An 18257-nucleotide genomic window follows, 5' to 3' on the forward strand; every position below is an offset into this window, starting at 1 on the left:
TCAATAATAAGAAATGTTCCTTGCGCAGCAAATCAGCATATTACACGTTTTTTCAAAAACATTAAAAAATCGTATAGACCCCAAACTTTTGAATAGTAGCCTAGTCTTTATCGATATATGCAGGTTTGAGAATCCAGAAGTTCACCAGCTCATAACACAGTGACATAATATTTTTTGAAACACCATCAACTAATGATGATAATTATTATGAGAAAACAGTTTGGCAAAAAACAAACAAAAAAAACTTTTAAGTATTTTAAAGTTTCTAGTCATAGAACACAAGATCTCAGTCGTCCCACCTGTCTTCAACCTTCTCATTCACCAATCAAAAAATCTATTTTTTGTGACCTTCATGTATTGCTGAAATGTATATGTAGAAATCTTGTAAGTTATGTGTGTTGACATTGTGATGCAACTAAGCAAGTTACATATCTCAGAATGTTCTGTTGTGTTGTAGGTCCAAGAAAATCCTTCCTACCAGAGCAATGACAATGTTACAGGCAGCATGAAGTCTGAAATGAACGTCCTTGAGCCTCTGTATCTATATATTTGTATCTAATGACCCTTTTCCAATAAAGTCTGAAATCTTTGTGTACATGCAGTTTCAAGTCATTGCAGGACGATGCACATAATAAAGCAGCCAAAGGAATGTTATTCACATAAGACTAGCTGATATTGATATAATTCAAACCTTTATTGAATATTGTTCATTTTAAAGGCACTTCAATTTTGGAGATACGTTTACAGTTACAAAATTAACAAAGAAACTGTTAAAAACACATGACTACACATGCCTTTACATGAGTATATCTGTCATTATATTTCTAGACAGGCAGGTTAAAGAACAACCTACAGCTGAACGTATACGTCTGAATAATTTATAGCCGTTTTGTTTTTGAGCCAATCAAATGAAAAAGCGAGTGACTTGTCGCCAATCAAAAACATCTTTCTCCTTTTCAACCAATCAGAACGCGTCTCACCGTTCCATCCTCACCAGGCCCTGGCTGACTCAAACCGCGCCTACAACAGGCCCTCGAGTTCCTTTCTCAACCTTCACTGCGAGCACGGTAGCGAGAGGGGCACCTTCAAGCAGGGGTCGATAAAGAACCACTTGTAATATTTATACACACATAAACGAACAATGTCCTTCCTCTCTATCAGCAGACTAGCCCCAAGGCTCCTCAGTTCAAAGGTAGGAAAGTTTTATTTTAAATTGAGTGAGGGAAACACAGGCTGCTACCTGGTTAGGTTAGCTTAGCTTAGCTTATCTTAGCATAGATTAACGTAGTGACAGACAGCCAGTAATAATAGACCATGTCGATCATCAACTTTAGGTCATTTATGCTTGAAACATATTCTGTTTTTGTGTCTCCCCCCTATAACTCTATATTTAAATCAGTGGCTGTCTTTCAATACCAATTGTGCTTGACTAACGTTACATAGGCTTTCAAAAATGTTATCAGACGTTCAAAATTGTGTTTGAACTTTTAAAGCGCACTTCAATAAGCTGTCTAAGGAAACGGACAAAATTGAGGCACAGCCAATATAAAGTTGAGTTTTAAGAATGTTTTAATTTAGCTATGTAAAGATACATGACAAAGAAACCCGTTATATCTGGTTTACTGAGGTGTTTCTGAAGCCCAGTTGCGTAGTTGGCGTCCTTTCACATGAAATTAAACACTTTAACCAGTTTCAGTTGATCTAATGTAACTAAAATCGAACAGTCACTTTGACATCTTCGATCTGCACCTGTTTAGCTGTAGTCTGACTGGTCCGTCTTCTTGTTTTTCTCTGTGGCTGACTTGACCTTCAGGATTGTCATTCATTCATTAATGTGTGAATAGTTGAACAATAGTTTGGAGAGTTGCTCAATACCTCAATGTAGTTATGTTCTCCTTGATATGAAGTGCCTTGAACAAAATGTGTGACTGGTGATGTTTAATATGTCACATCTAGATTGTGATGAGAAAAAAAATGAGTGGAAAAAGTGTCACTTATCCTAAAGAAACCTGCACTTATCCATATACTGTCTCAGTTGTGTCGGATTGACGTTATGGTAATATAGGTCACTGTGCTTTTGTCATTCAGGGTTAACCCTCCGTTCACACCACTAGATGACCTGTGTACACCATGGATAGTTTCTCTGCCTTTTCTTCTGCATTGTATTACATTTATGTAATCTGCTGATTGTCAGTTCATAGGACAGGAGTGACCAAGGTGCATTTCTGTACTGTACTTGCATAATTTTCGTGTTTTATTGGTAATGTGTTGGACCTTGTTCAGACCTAGTAGTCTGCTTTGCAAACACTTGCAGACTTAAATGACACTGCTGGGAGATTTGCTTAGCTATGTGAATGGATTTTTATGCAGTGGTACCATAAAGAGCTGTTCCTAATAAAGCATTCAGTTGGTGGACAACTTATTCAGCACATCTGACCCGTCTGACACAGCTGTCCACCTGTCATCTGCGTTGAGTATAGAAAAACAAGGTGTTTCATCTAAACAAAGCACAGAGGGGTTTTGGAAGTCAATAGAGCATTACTTGTCAATCTTTTATACATTTTCCCTTCCTAAAGAAAACTCACAAAGAGTCCTTTTGTCTGTGCAGGATTTCCTCCATATGGTATTACTAGTGATCCCTGTTAACACGCCGACCCTTGTGTCTGTTCTGCATATAGGCTGGCTCTGTAGAATAGTCTGTGTTTCAGTAGTCACAATAGGAAATGAGTGAAAAGTCAACAAGATTGCTAGCTGGCCAGTATCCCTTTGCAAATGCACTAGACCTATTCTCTGCAGCATTTGTGACGTGGTCCTTACCTTGATGCTGTTGCCAAGGTTATTGTTATATACAGCATACACATTGCACCATAGGATTTAGTTGTGCATTTAATTTTTTACATTTTTGAGTTGTCCTTGTAGATAAACAGTCACATTTTCCTCCAAAAACTGAATGTAGCATTTTTTTATTCAAATACATCATTAAAAGCTGAATTAATTAAATGCATATTACATTGTTTTGAAACTACACTGTAAAATAAAAAAGAGATATTTCATAGTAAGTATAAAGGCCCTTGCACCCCGAAATTCGCATCCGAAATTTTCGCACGTTAAAAAATAAATACGATCTCACGTTATGTCAATCACGCTTGCATGACTTCCGTCATAAAAAAATTCGGATCAGGTTAGATTTTCTGCGTTTTTCACATCCGTAGCAAGCATTTGAATGGTGTTTTGACATTTCAGAGGTACTGAATCACGAATACGAAAAAACGCATGCGAAAATTTCGGACTCAGTGTGCAAGGACCTTAATAGTTATTTTACTTTTGTCAAATTCCAACATTATTGTCTTAATTTCTTCACTTGCAAGTGTTAAACCCTTTAGCTTTTATTTTTTGTGGAAAACTGCAGAGACCTTTTACGTTTTTGTGACATTCTCATTACAAATCTAGTGTAATGTTGTAAACTTCCATAGAAATGTTAGAAATTATGCAAGTCTGGGTAATTAGTAGGAAACACTGTTATTGAATTGTATTGGCTCATTACATTGTATTTGCTAGTTTATGTTTTCATTCACCTAGAGCTGCACGGTTGTGGATAAATTGAGAATCACATTTTTTAGTTTCAAATAGAGATCACTATTATCCCACGATTCTGAATAGACAACTAAACAAAATAACGTGTAATTTACTAACTAGAGGTTCTGACAAAATGTTAATTGCTGCAGTCTATTTAAAAATATATTTAATTAATTTAAAATCTTTTTTTTTTTTTTTTATTGAAGGAATGATGAATGGATTGAATGAATGATTTAATGACTCACTCCTAAGGACTTCACTTACTTAATTACTGGCTGTAGCCTATCTGAGATTTTTTTAACAAATCTCTTGAATGAATGATTCAGTGGCAAATAAATATTTTAAGTCACTTGTCGCCACCTACTGGTGTCAATGTAATCGATTCAATTGTTATTTGAAGCATCAAGTTCCTTTCAAAATTTATTTTGATTTATCATGATTTATTTTGATCACTAGATTCACTACCGTAGACAGTGTTTATATCTGAACTATAAACTTTAATACCAGTGCTTCTGTGATCATTTGAATGTTTGTAACCCAGAAATAATGATACTGTGTGGTTGAAAATACTGTTTGTGAAGCTGTTTCATACCTAGACGTGTCAACAGCAGTGCATTTGAATGTTCCGCTGTGATCATACTTGTCAAACATTTAATAGACAGACAGCAGAATCGTTTTCATTTAGGAATTCCGCTACTAGTACAGAGGCTTATGTAATCGCCCTCTTCTGCGTTGCACTGGGGTCAAACTAACAGCTGCCAGTATGATCACCTTTCCCACAGATTACACGGCCATAGACTTGAGGGAAGGTCAGAGACAAGCAGTTTCTTATCAGCAACAATAAAGGCCACCCCATAAATGATGATTGGCTGATTTGAATGGTTTTCTGGTCACACAGCTACTGTATGTCATGCGAGGTGTGTCAGGCTGCTCTTTATTTCTGGACAAAGAGAAATCTTTAGCTGTAGTGCAGGCAGAGTGACGGGTGTCTGATGTTGGTGCACTGACTCGCATGGCGATCAGGAGGCTCACGGTGTAGGAAGTATTGGCTTTGCAGTCATTCCCTGTATAATCCAGCTCAATCGCCCAGTCTTAGTCTGACCCTTCAGGTGAAAGCAAACCAGTATGTTTTCCCTGTTTTCTCTGTCTTGTGCTGTTTGTTTTGGATATTAAAGGCTGATAGAAAAAAATAAACAAGCTTTTTTCACAGCATTTTTATGCACAATCGATAATATATCAATAATAAATTCAAGGGCAATGTTAGAGAATTTGAGTCTCCTTTTACATTTAAATTGATTGGTGCTTTCTAACGCTTTAATCATTAAAAATGAAAATCATAGTCAATAACACTATTAAATGTAATCTTTTGCAAATCTCAGAAGGAACATCCATTTTTCATACTGTACATTATATTGTCACTTGTAGCATTTAAAATAAGTTTTTTGTTTTTAGGGTTTTATTTTGAATTTTTTTTTTGGACAAAATACTAGTATACAATTTTAATATCCATTTATCAGTTATCGCCCATACCATCAAAATAATTATTGGCTTATCAATATCAGCCAGAATTTTATTGGTGCAGCATCACTATTTTGAAATTTGCTAAAGAAAATGTGAGCACTGCTTCTCGCTGACTCGCTGACATGTTGTATTGGGTTGTAGGTAAATTACCCTTTTTTAAGCTAAACATCTTTTCAATTTAACAACCCATTGCTAAATGCTATAAACAGCTGCCTGTGTGTGTGTGTTTGTAGAGGATTAATGATGACTCCAGTGACTTTATTCTGTTAGGAGAATCATCTCCCCACATGCCTTGCCAATCTGACCCAGCTTTACGTCCGTGCTTGAGTCATTCTGCAGTGGCAGTTTATCTCTGGTCCTGCTGTGTGTCGATCAGACAGGGCTCTTAATCTAAAGCTATATATAGAAATTAAGGATGTATCTTGATGTAGGAAAGGGATGGGCCATACAGGAAAAACTCATCATTCTTCCTGAAGGAATTCTGTAATAGAATGAGCTTGGATCTGTCAGAATCCATTGTGTTCTGTTGCACATGTGTTCTTGAAATATTGTCATTACAAAGCCTATGTCTTAATGCTATAATTAAGTTGTATTAGGTCCTATATCTCTGTATTATATTTGTAGGATTGAATCCCACATAAGGTGTTCATGATCAATGGCACAGTGGTGAAAGTTTAAGACACACTCACATCTAGTTTCTTTGGCAGTCTTTCGTGTCTATCATGTAATACGTGTGCTGTACCTCTCTTGGACAGAAAAAAAACAGCTGCTAATTGGTAAAGTTGTGATAGATGATAGAGAAATGCTTTACAGATTGTTGTTTTACATGTAGTAAGCTCTGTATCACTGTAGATGTAAACTGTTTTCTGGGCTTTTGACTTCAGATCCAGTTGAAAGCATTTGGTCCAGCAAAACGAATTGTAATAAGAAGCTTTGTAATTTGAGTCCAAAGAAAAAGCATTGCCTTGGCAACTGACACAATTTGCATTGTGTAACTAAAGTCACCTGCCTTGCAGCTGTCAGCAGACCTTCTGCAGTGACATCTCTGCTAACCCTGGCTGCTTTGCATCTTTCATCAAAGTCTGTATTTTCTTTTCTCTTCCAGAATGCAGCATGCGTTGTTGTGGCTGCCAGAAATGTCAGCGCATCCACGGTATGTATCTGCATCATTTCAGATCCTGGATCTATAATCACAGCCAGAACCAGACTTCAGATGTTAATTACACTTACTGAGATTAGATCACAGCCTTGCTTTTGAAAGGTTGAGTCACTATCAAATGTCTTTTGTATACTTTTTTTGAACCTCAAAAAGCACTTTGTCCTTTATAATGCATGTTAGACAGTTATTAAATCTGTTTGTACCAGATTCACTTACCAAACACTGACCTTTTTCCCTTGAACTTGTGCAGAATTTAAAAGATGTTTTGGCAGACCTCGTCCCTAAAGAGCAGAGCAGGATCAAAAACTTCAAACAGCAGCATGGCAAAACTCCAATCGGTCAGATAACGGTGGACATGGTGAGAGAAACATCACTGCACTCACCATTACTGTAAATCTTGTCTGGAAGGTTTTTATAGTGCTTAGGCTAGTCATTTTAGTCCTTAAACTCATTTTATTTCAGTTATTTGCCAAGGCAACATTGTTCAATATTCAATATTTAAAAAAATTCTAGTCTCTAATATTTATTTTTTTATCATATCAATTTTAACAAACGATTTTTAGTCGTTTTTGTTAACAATCACAACACTGATACAGTAATTCACTTCAACACCACTCACACTTTGCTTACATATCAGAGATTCACTTTTAGCAGAAGGATTGTTCTTTATGCTTAGAATAGTTTTACTTTTTTTGTGTGTAAAAAGCAATAAGGCTGTGCTGTATTGTACACATAACACTTTAATTGTGATAATATTTACAGTACCTTGTTACTTAATGTTTCTAACATTTAAGCCCCATTAAGACTCAAATACCCCTTTATCAACACAAATCAGAAATGTTTCCTGGTTACTCATAATTTACTGGATATCACTGAGGATTATCATTAATAATCCCGAAGATGGTAATTTTATTAGTGAAGTAAATCAATTATTATTAATACAATTACTAATATTGTATTCTTTCTGAGTAACTGGCTAGGAGTCATTGGCTTAAATTTAGGATATATCACCCCTTACTCAACCAGGTTCCGTTTCGTCTGACTGTTGACACGAGCAAGTGTTGCCTAACATGCCTGACCAGTTCTATCTCACATGATATGGTGCTGCACACCCCCACAAATACAGTAATAGTTTTTTGCCCTCTGATTGGACGACGTTTTCTCAAGGACCCTCAGGCTATGGTGTGAGTGCTGCTGCTCTCACGGCTGTTCTTTCAGCTGAGTCATGTGGTCTTTGTCTCACTGCCAGTTATTCTACATTGCAGACTAAACTGCATCCAAGGGACATAATTACTCAAAATGTGAGACAAGAAATATAGGGCAGAGAAGTGAGATGGCGGACTGGAAAACATCACAAAAGGGTGATGATAGAAGTATCTCAGTAATGTTTGAGTGCTGTTTTTCTGTTCAACAGGTTTATGGAGGAATGAGAGGCATGAAGGGTTTAGTGTACGAGACCTCTGTGCTCGACCCTGATGAGGTGAGCACACACACACACACACACACACACACACACACACACACACACACACACACACACACACACACACACACACACACACACACACACACACACACACACACCCACACCATGTGCTGTCAACCCGGTGTTGCTAAAATGTATCTTAAACCAGGTTATATTTATTTAAACATTTGTTAATTATAAATAAATGTAATGCCTTTTTTTGTTATGAAATTATGATATTAATAAAAGTCTTAGAAGTAATTTATTACTATTTTTTTTATTATTAGAATATAATTTTATTGTTCTTATTTGTTATACATACTATTTTAGTATTTTAATTCAAAACGGACAAAGCTCCTGTTTCCCATAAAATTGAGCCGTCAATATGCATTTATCCTTGACGAGTAAAATAGGTTTTGAAAATGTACCATGAATGATGTCATATAAGCTCATTATTTGCGCACAGTGCTGCTGTATGCTAAAAATAGATAGTTGCACCATGGTGCCTTGGATAAATATATACATTGGGTTAGTATTTATCCTACTAACCCCTGAACCCTGTCAGAGTTTGAAGCGCCAGTTTTCCTTGTTTACTTTATTCAGTCAGATGTACTGATGCCTTCCCTGTGTTTATCGATCGCGTCTTTAGGGCATCCGTTTCCGTGGTTACAGCATTCCAGAATGTCAGCAGCTGTTGCCCAAAGCTTCCGGCGGAGAGGAGCCGCTGCCAGAGGGTCTGTTCTGGCTGCTGATCACAGGACAGGTGCCCACTGATGAGCAGGTGAGGAGGAATTCATTCATTTTTCATATTCACTGCAGTGTTACCCGTTAAAGAAATTCAGGGCGCAATAGAGGAAATATCTATTGAGAAACAAAGAGTTTTGTTCCAGCTCTCTTTGCGTGGATCTTAATAGGGGCTTTTGCACCGGAGGAATCATATCGTAGTTCCTAGAATTAATGGCGGAAATACCCGGTTTTTAGTGTGTTCGCACCCCACTAACCCAGTGCTATAGACTTCCAGTGACATAAGTGTATGATGATTGGCTGAATGCACGTGAAACACCAGCACCCACCATTTAAAAAAAAAGCTGCGTAAACAGTTTATAGCCTATATATTTACTCCATAAACTAACTCTACGAACATGGAACACAGTGATTAGAAGGACCTCACCTCTCAACCTTTATGCTAAGGAGAAAATCCAACGCAACTTTGAGCGGACCAAGCGAAACATGATTATGTATTTCTGCCCAGCTAGCGACATTGGGCATCAACTGCACGGCAAACGCTAATACTTCATATACTGTCTACTTTCTTTGTATAACAGTTCTGTCTAATAACGTATTAGACAGGACTGTTAAACAAACCGTAAACTAATGAAAGACAGAGAATGGGAGCGATGTGTGCTCAGGCTCTGCCGTTCTCAGCGCAGTCAAAATAAGTCACAACAACAAGTGCGGCTTACGTCACTTTATAGTTCCTACTGGCAGTGTGAATGCAACCAGGAAAATGGCCCTATGGGAACATTTAGTTCTTGGAGAACCACCCTAGTGGCTAGATACTATAACCAAGTTCCTAGAACAACCCGGTGTGAAAGCCCCTAATATTAACTTAAAGGAAAATGTACAGTCGGTCTGTATTTATCACAAAATAAACCCCAATAAGGTGTTTTGGATTCTGACACAAAACAGAAAAAATCATCCCACTTACATGATTGCTTACCAAAATTATTTTATTGCTAAAACACTTATTTGAGATTTTTTTTAAACTTGTAAGTGATTATTTTTGTTTTCTTGAGCTTCTAGTTGTTGTGTACATGTGTGTATCTCCATGTAGTAACTTGCCACAAAAATCTTTTTCCTCTCATTTAACTCTGCTTCCTCAGGTGAGTTGGTTGTCCAAGGAGTGGGCTAAGCGCGCGGCCCTTCCCTCTCATGTGGTTACCATGCTCGACAACTTCCCCACCAACCTGCACCCAATGTCTCAGTTCAGCGCCGCCATCACGGCTCTGAACAGTGAGAGTAGTTTTGCTCGGGCTTACTCTGAGGGAGTTAACAAGGCCAAGTACTGGGAGGTGAGTGGTTGAAAATATTTGTTCTAGAAACTTTATTGGTGAAGTTTGTAAAGATAAACCTGATGATAAGAGTAAAATGACTTTTGACTAAGATATTTATTTGCTTATTTATAGTTCGTGTACGAAGACTCAATGGACTTGATCGCCAAGCTCCCCTGCGTGGCGGCCAAGATCTACCGCAACTTGTACCGTGAAGGCAGCAGCATTGGCGCCATCGACTCCAACCTGGACTGGTCACACAACTTCACCAACATGCTGGGCTACAGCGAGCCACAGTTCACAGAACTCATGAGGCTGTACCTCACCATTCACAGGTGATAATTGTGGTAGATTTTTCCCTAAACCTAACTACGTACCTGGGTCTCATCGACAATCGACGTCCCCGAACGTCTACAGTCGACGTTAGTTTCTCTGGGTCTCGTCTAGAATCGACGTCCCCGAACGTCTACAGTCGACGTTAGTTTCTCTGGGTCTCGTCTACAATCGTCGTCCCCTAACATCTACAGTCGACGTTAGTTTCTCTGGGTCTCGTCTACAGTCGACGTCCCCGTTCAATAATATTTATACTCCAGCGCGTCTACAGTCGACGTCGGCCGAGTCACCTAACTAACTTGTTCCCCTAACTAGCTTGCTCCCCTATCTGACTTGCTGCACAGCAATAATAAACCAACAGACTTCAGCAAATGTCCTTTAAATGCTTTAATCACGGCCGAAGGAGATCCCGAGCAGTTCTCAAAGAATCTCCCCCAAAAAGAATAATACATCATGGCCGGAGGATCTCAGACAAATTTCATTGAGAATCCCACCAGTGAACACGAATACAACAGTTTTTATAAAATAAGGGGTATGTTAAAATGACATGAAACATTACATAATTTCCCCACAATTTGATTGGTTTTCATAGAAAAGCCCTCTTGTTACTAGGTAACCACAAGGTTTCAAGTTTAGACATCTGTCTAGTTTCATTTCCCATATTTGTTATTTTTAAACTCACACAACCAAAGTCACGAGTTTTAGCCAAAAGGGGACACATACATAATTCAAAAACAAATGATTGTTGTTCCTGCAAGAAAAACAAATGTTAGTTATGATTAATTAAAAAATCCATCACATGACCTATAAACTCACTGACTCCTTTTTGAGAAAAGCTTGTATTTCCAGTGGAAACCTGAATGCACCTGATGTCTATTACCTGACTGGATCATTCATGCCATTAAACATCAATAGCACAAGTACAATACTGTAAATTGGCTCTTAATAGGAAAAACATCCACAATCTGACACTGAAAATGACGCGAAGAGCAGTGGTGTAATATTAACCCTTTCACGCGTAGTGGTCACTACAGTGGACGGCTATTAAAAAAGCATTTTCTTGAATTTGCACGGGTTTTTATGGCAAAGTTGCACATCAGCCTCTTCATTGGACCCTGGTGCATCATCCTATAAATTGCAACCAAGTGGCAAACCTTTGTGTTTCGATTTTTTTCCCCCTCCAAACCAAGATGGCCAAGGGTCAGTCAGACATGCCAAGTTGCTCCGGAATATCCACCCATTCCTTCTATCCTAGGAGACTCTTGTAGGTAAAAAAAATATTGCAGCATCAAGCAATATCTAATGAGTCATATCACAGTAAAATTTTCCAAGTTTTGATTTTAGATTGAGAGAAAACTCTGATTAATCACATGTCCACTGTAGTGGACGTCATGCATCAATTGCTATATTTCAGCTACAATTCATAATTATAATGTGAATATTGTTTTTGAAATTAAAAACTTAATCTGCAGTGACTTTTTTTACTGTAAATAAATGTACTTTTATTATTAGAATGTAATTTTCATTGACATCGAAAAAAGTCATGTGATTACATAATGTATGACACTTGTAATGCATTACTTTACTTGTTAGATCAAAAAGTAATCTGATTACGTAATGCATGTTACTTGTAATGCGTTTCCTTACTCATAACATCAAAAAGTAATCTGATTATGTAATGTGCGTTATTGTAATGCGTTTCTTTACTCATAACATCACAAAGTAATCTGATTACGTAATGCATGTTACTTGTAATGCGTTTCTTTACTCGTTACATCAAAAAGTAATCTGATTAGGTAATGCACATTACTTGTAGTTAATTACTTGTTAGATAAAAAAGTAATCTGATTAGGTAATGCACATTACTTGTAACACATTACTTTACTTGTAACATCAAAAAGTAATCTGAATGCGTTATGCATGTTACTTGTAATGCATTACCCCCAACACTGATCATTTCAGATGAGATTGAAAAAAACGTATCGCTAGGTTTTCTCAGAGGAGGGCTATGATAGAAATGTGCATGTCCATCTTGAACATAATCAGAATTATCAGCTAATAAGGGTAAATCTCCATACTCTGGTGCACTGGAGGGAGCATCTGAGTGGTTTCCACAGTTGTACCTTGACAGACTGTAGAAAATTCTGATGGAATCACGTCCTCATGTTCTGATATCAAAGATACGCGAAGTGCAACTTGTATGAAGTTGTATGAAGCCTTTGCAATATTTTGCATTTATATTTTTTGTATATATTTTATAGTTTTCACATGATTTGAAATAATTGTATTGATTAGTTTGTTAAATTCACATACTTTGTGTTTGATTATTGTCTTATATTTAATATATTATATCTTAAGTTTAAACCAACCGCATGCTGTCCACTCAAGTGGACATCTGAAGATCTCTTTGAAAAATTTGTAAAAAAATAAAATAAAAATCAATTCTTGTTTTTCATGCCCTAAGAGCAATAAAAACACATAGGAAAAAAATCCTGACTGAGGTTATCATAATTCATGCATGAAAGGGTTAAAAGCAAACGATTTGCTTTACCTTCCTCTGCAGGAACATGCTGAACAACGTCAAGTAATGTTTTTTTTTCTAGGGCTGCAACGATCATTGATCAAGATGTGGATTAGCTGTCTGATTAGTGGATGAATAAATAACTGACAGATTAATCAAGATAAGATGTTTAACACACAGCAGTGTTGAATGGGACTTTAGACCGGTGAGACATGCAATCTACGCTAGCAAAAGCAGTTGTCACTTTTATTGCTGAATAAATTGATGCAAATAAAGTACATAAAAAGCCTTAGTTAATAAACCATTTGAATTAATAATAAACAAAATCTACTAATAAATATTGTATTTGAAATCCAATAAAATCCCCAAAACATCTGTGTATTTAAATTCTCTAATAACTGTTAATGGCGTTAAACTGACACACCTCATGAACTTTACATTTAGAAAAATGATTGTGTGGTACTTAAAAGTTTATTGATCTAACTTGATCTCCCACTGGCCAGTGACTTTAGACTGTACACGCATTGTTCAGTCAGCAAGGAACAACACCCAACTTACTAGTGTACTTGTTAGGAAAGAAGGGGGGTCTGTATAGAATATTCAAATGAATTCTGTCTGCCCTCATGTGGTTGTGTTAGTTTGCCAGTCTACAATCTAGTTTAGTGTCCTTAACCTTGTGTGCTTCTGTTTCTCTCCAGTGACCATGAGGGTGGAAACGTCAGCGCACACACTAGTCACCTGGTCGGCAGTGCCCTATCTGACCCCTACCTCTCCTTCAGTGCTGCTATGAATGGCCTGGCTGGACCCCTGCACGGACTGGCCAATCAGGTTTGAGCCTTAATGTGCTTCGTGTTGCACAGGACATATGGTTATGAAATACTAACCAGCTTTGCATTTCATTCATGCATTTCCTCTGTCCTGTAGGAGGTGCTGGTGTGGCTGACAGCCCTGCAGAAGGAGCTCGGGGGTGAGGTGTCGGATGAGAAAATGAGAGATTACATTTGGAACACACTCAAATCAGGCAGAGTGAGTGCCTTTGATATGTTCCTAATAACTTACTGTTTCAATAGGAAACGCATGAACATACAAAAGATGGGGTTGTGAAACTCAGTGCAGATGGATCAAAGTATAATGGATGATTATTCACACTGATTGTTCTCTCTCTCATGTCATTATTCAGGTGGTCCCAGGCTATGGCCACGCTGTGCTGAGGAAGACAGATCCCCGCTACGCCTGTCAACGCGAGTTTGCCCTCAAGCACCTTCCCAATGACCCCATGTTCAAGCTGGTAGCTCAACTCTACAAGATCGTACCCAATGTGCTTCTGGAGCAGGGCAAGGCCAAGAACCCCTGGCCCAATGTAGATGCTCACAGCGGAGTCCTGTTGCAAGTAAGACACCAGAAATCAGCTGATAATACATATAAATGTGATTTTAAAAGATGATCTGTGGCATTTTAGTACAGGTCTGTATCATTTTTGTCAAGTGGCCCTAAATTATCTTGTATATCTATCTTACCTTTCTGTATGTCAATTATTTAATCTTTTTTTTGTTATTAATTTGAATGTTATTAATTCATTTATCATTTTACCTTATTTTTGCAGTGAAAATAGCATAAAATAACCAAATATATATATATATATTTGTCAGAAGTAATTCATATATGAAATCAAAATTTATAAATATACCTGGTCCTATTACACAGTTCTTTTGAATACTAGATTCTGAATAGTCAAGCTCAAGCATGACATTTTGCACTTAAAAATGTTTTTATAATGACCGCTATAAACATTTCCCCAGGCAATCGATTTAATGTAGTAGTTTGTCACGTATAACTAAAAATATATATATATAAAATATGTATTATATATGTATGTAATCTATTAAATACATTTAATTTTTGTATACACTTTAAACAAATAATATAATTTTATTTATATTAATCATTTTTTTTTCTTTTCTATTTGTACAGTTTACATCTATTTTTCTCTTTGCTCTGAAATCCTCTCATATTTGCACTCTTGTGTTTTGCAGTATTATGGCATGACTGAGATGAACTATTACACTGTGTTGTTCGGCGTATCCCGGGCTTTGGGCGTCCTCGCCCAGCTGGTGTGGAGCAGAGCGCTTGGCTTCCCTCTGGAGCGTCCCAAGTCCATGAGCACGGATGGACTTATTTCTCTAGTTGGGGCCAAATCAGGCTAGAGAGGGAGAGACCATGCCAGCGGAATGAGAACAGGAAGGGGAGGAGCTTAAACTATTAGAAACAAGCCTCCGGGCTAAGGGATTCAAAGAGACAGTACACTTTTAAATTTCATCTAAAAAGGGCCTTTATTAATATAGAACGTCAAGATTACACATCCCATTTACACTCTTATTAGTCTTTCATTCCCAATAACACATTTACAGCTACATTTTCACAGGAAATGTGTAGACGCATTACACAGACATCGCTTGTGGTCACTCCTCTTCAGTTTTCCCGCATTTCATGCCAATTTTCCAGACCGTATGACCAGCTTGAATGACGCAGCTATGGATGTAGTGGGGTGGGCCGTGTTATTGTCCAAAAACACAGCCGAGAGAGTAAGATATCTTCCCAGAAATCACTTCTCTCCTATTTAAATTAAAGAATGACTATTGAATACTAGTTAAGAAGAGTTTGTTCACCTGGTATGTAAATAAACCCTTTATCCTCAGCCGTCACACCAACTATTTCAGTTTTAGTCATGTATTTTTATTCTCCCCGAGATCACTTGAGCCTCTGTTTGTATGAGAAAACGAATCGTCAAAGCCCTGCTCTGAGCCTGTCCGATAATTCGATGAAGTTTGACATTGCGTTCATATAGCTAACATCACGTTTCTCCTTGTAAGAGCACTCCATGGCGGCAAACCGGTCCTCTCTCAATAGAATTGATTCTATGAGTTCAGTTCAACTTGGGAAGCTTGTATATTTGTTTAAAAGGGTACTGCCCCTTTAAGTTATCTCTCATATTGCTCTCTGACTTCAACCAATCGTCTTCATCTTCCTTTTTATTTAAACTAACCAGTCCTTCCAATCCCCTCCTTTCCCCTTTATTTAATCAGTGGACATATTGGCTTTGATTTAAAGATTTGTGTCATTTACACAAGTTATTGTAGTCGCAGGTGATTCGTGTACCAACTTGAGAGCAAGTCGAATTTGTGGCATTAATTTGTACGTTCATCCAAGAGCGTTCAAATTCTGCTACCTTTTTACCTGTTTAGAGTTTTAGTTTCCCTTTTTTTTCAGTGTTTTGATGAACGTTGTCTTGTATAAAGAGAGAAGCTGTCATTTTGTGTAGGTATACATAATCTGTGGTTTTATTTATTCATGTAAATATAGTTTGATTGTATGAACTGCATATCAAAACTGTCTCGCCATCCCTCACAACTTATAACCATAACCATCTATAATGACTCATTTAACCCTTTATTTTAAATAAACTATACCTTTAATAGAATTTAAAACATGACTTGTACATCTGATCTGACCTCTGCTGTGGCGCACACGAGTCCTGCTCTTGCACGCTTGCTCTCAGGTTGTTTTTGGATAATCTAGCAGCTATTTAGGCTAGTCGGTCCATAAGCACTCCAATGGCACTTTCCCCCTCCCCCATCATCATTTTCTGTGCGTATAACCCCACTCATCTAATAGCGTGAGAATATTTGTCTGGTTTGCCGTGCCCTGTTCCAGTGTGACTGTTTTCATCATGATGTACGTGACTGGGTTATGCTCCGTCGGGTTAATTTAAATAATGAGGAATGTGAATATGGAGAGAATTGGTTGAAGTCGGATCCACCAGGGAAAAATGGGGTTCAAATGAGTCTGGATTGATTGGGAAAAGAAGCTTAGGTGAACAAAAAAGAAAAAAAAATGGGAAAACTTGACAAAAAAAAGGAAAACCAATAAATGTTTTTAACAAACCCTTTGAGGATTTTTTTTTCTTCTTTTCAACATGAAACACTTTCAATGTCTTTATATGCTCAAGATTCTGATATTAATCAAATTTGATCACATTCTACCATTCAGCTGTCCATAATGTAATTGCCAATGTACACATATTAACCCAAGCCAATATTCTGGTTACTAGACACCCAAATAAGAGATACTCTTAAAAATAAAGGTTCTTTAGTGTTTCCATGAAGAACCTTTAAGGTCCAAGGAAGCACAAAATCGAATTCGTTAGATTATAAAATTGGTTCAAGAACTGTTCACTGAAATGTTCTCCCTTGATGGAACCTTTCTTTTTAAGAGTGAGCTGGTATATTGCTTTATAATTTTCATATATTTGGAATGTCCACTCCAAAGTAATATTCATTTATATTTGCACGTTCAAATTAGTCAAACAGAAATGCCATATTTTGATAGCTTTGGAACATATAAACTACTTTTTTTAAGGAATAAAGGATTAACCAAAATATAAGGGATAGAAATCACCCAAAAATGAAAACTCTTGTCATTTACTCACCCCTCATGTCACTCCAAACCTCTAAGACTTGCTTTCTTCTGCAGAACACATATTTTGAAGAACATTGGGAACAAAACAACATTAGAGTAGTCTTGTTATTGGTAACTAAAACTGTTAAAAATGTCAGTAATTGAAATAAAGCAGAAATAAAATATGAATACATGAAAAACTTATAAATGTTGCCTTTGCAACTTACTGAGATGTACTGAAGTTTAATTTTGAGTATTTCATAAAACAACTAACAAAGTATAAAATTATAACTAAAAAAATTATTTTTTTATTTTGATGGTCCACTTTAGACATTCTACTAACAATAAGTAACTGCAACTACTTGTCAACTAGGAGTCATTAGGGTTACGTGGGGAAAGATGCCCCCCTTAAGATCAGTGTGGATTTACTTCTAAAACTAACATATTTAGATACAAGTTTGCATGTGCTGGGCGATGACGTGTTATTATAGGAAATAAATAGAAAAACATTTGCTAATTTTTATGTTATAGCACAAAATGTCAAATATTAAAGATTTTGTTATAATTCTTATTTATATATTTATTAAAGTGGAATTAATGTAAAATACTAAATCAACTATACTATTTAAAATTTTATTTTGACAATTTAGTTGAATAACCGATGACAGACAAAGCAGAATCCCAGAAAAATTATTCTAGGACTTGTATACAGGCATTTGGATATTTACTTAATGCATTGAAGATATGTCATAATATCGAAACTGTGAAATCAAATTGAATGATTTCACTCAATTAACGCCTATAGGTTTAAATGAAAGTGAAGATATCTGAAGTGTACATCTAATTAAATAATAACCCCATTAATTACAATGTTAAATAAAAAACGTAATATGCTACTATAGGCCTTCTGTGCCCATTCGGGGGGGGTCATCTTACCCAAGGGTCTAATTTTTTTTTTTTTTACTTCAAAATAAATACTATAACTTTTACTCCACAAATCAAAAAAAAAAAAAAAAGTGTCCACAAATCCCTCATTAGCAAATAGACAAAAAACTTTGATATTCAACATAATACAATGTCATAAATCACTAATTTCCAGAGACACAAAATTCCATCAATTAACCTCAAAACTGTTTTTCTTTTGATATATTGGTGACGGGGAAAGAGTTAGTGGAT

The 18257-nt window shown here is 36.8% G+C and overlaps 1 protein-coding gene across 1 annotated transcript; it reads left to right on the forward strand.

Annotated features, from left to right (window-relative positions):
• The first annotated feature begins 1034 nt into the window (after window positions 1–1034).
• Window positions 1035–16567, forward strand: cs (citrate synthase). The gene is made up of 11 exons (XM_084099970.1): window positions 1035–1192; window positions 6203–6250; window positions 6507–6614; window positions 7671–7736; window positions 8371–8502; window positions 9605–9793; window positions 9908–10107; window positions 13325–13454; window positions 13551–13652; window positions 13807–14016; window positions 14660–16567. The coding sequence occupies exons 1-11, from the start codon at window positions 1142–1144 to the stop codon at window positions 14828–14830; spliced, it is 1407 nt and encodes a 468-aa protein (XP_083956096.1). The 5' UTR covers window positions 1035–1141; the 3' UTR covers window positions 14831–16567.
• Window positions 16568–18257: the final 1690 nt, after the last annotated feature.

This window comes from Abramis brama (assembly GCF_963993115.1).
Source record: "Abramis brama genome assembly, chromosome: 22".
NCBI classification, from domain to species: Eukaryota; Metazoa; Chordata; class Actinopteri; order Cypriniformes; family Leuciscidae; genus Abramis; species Abramis brama.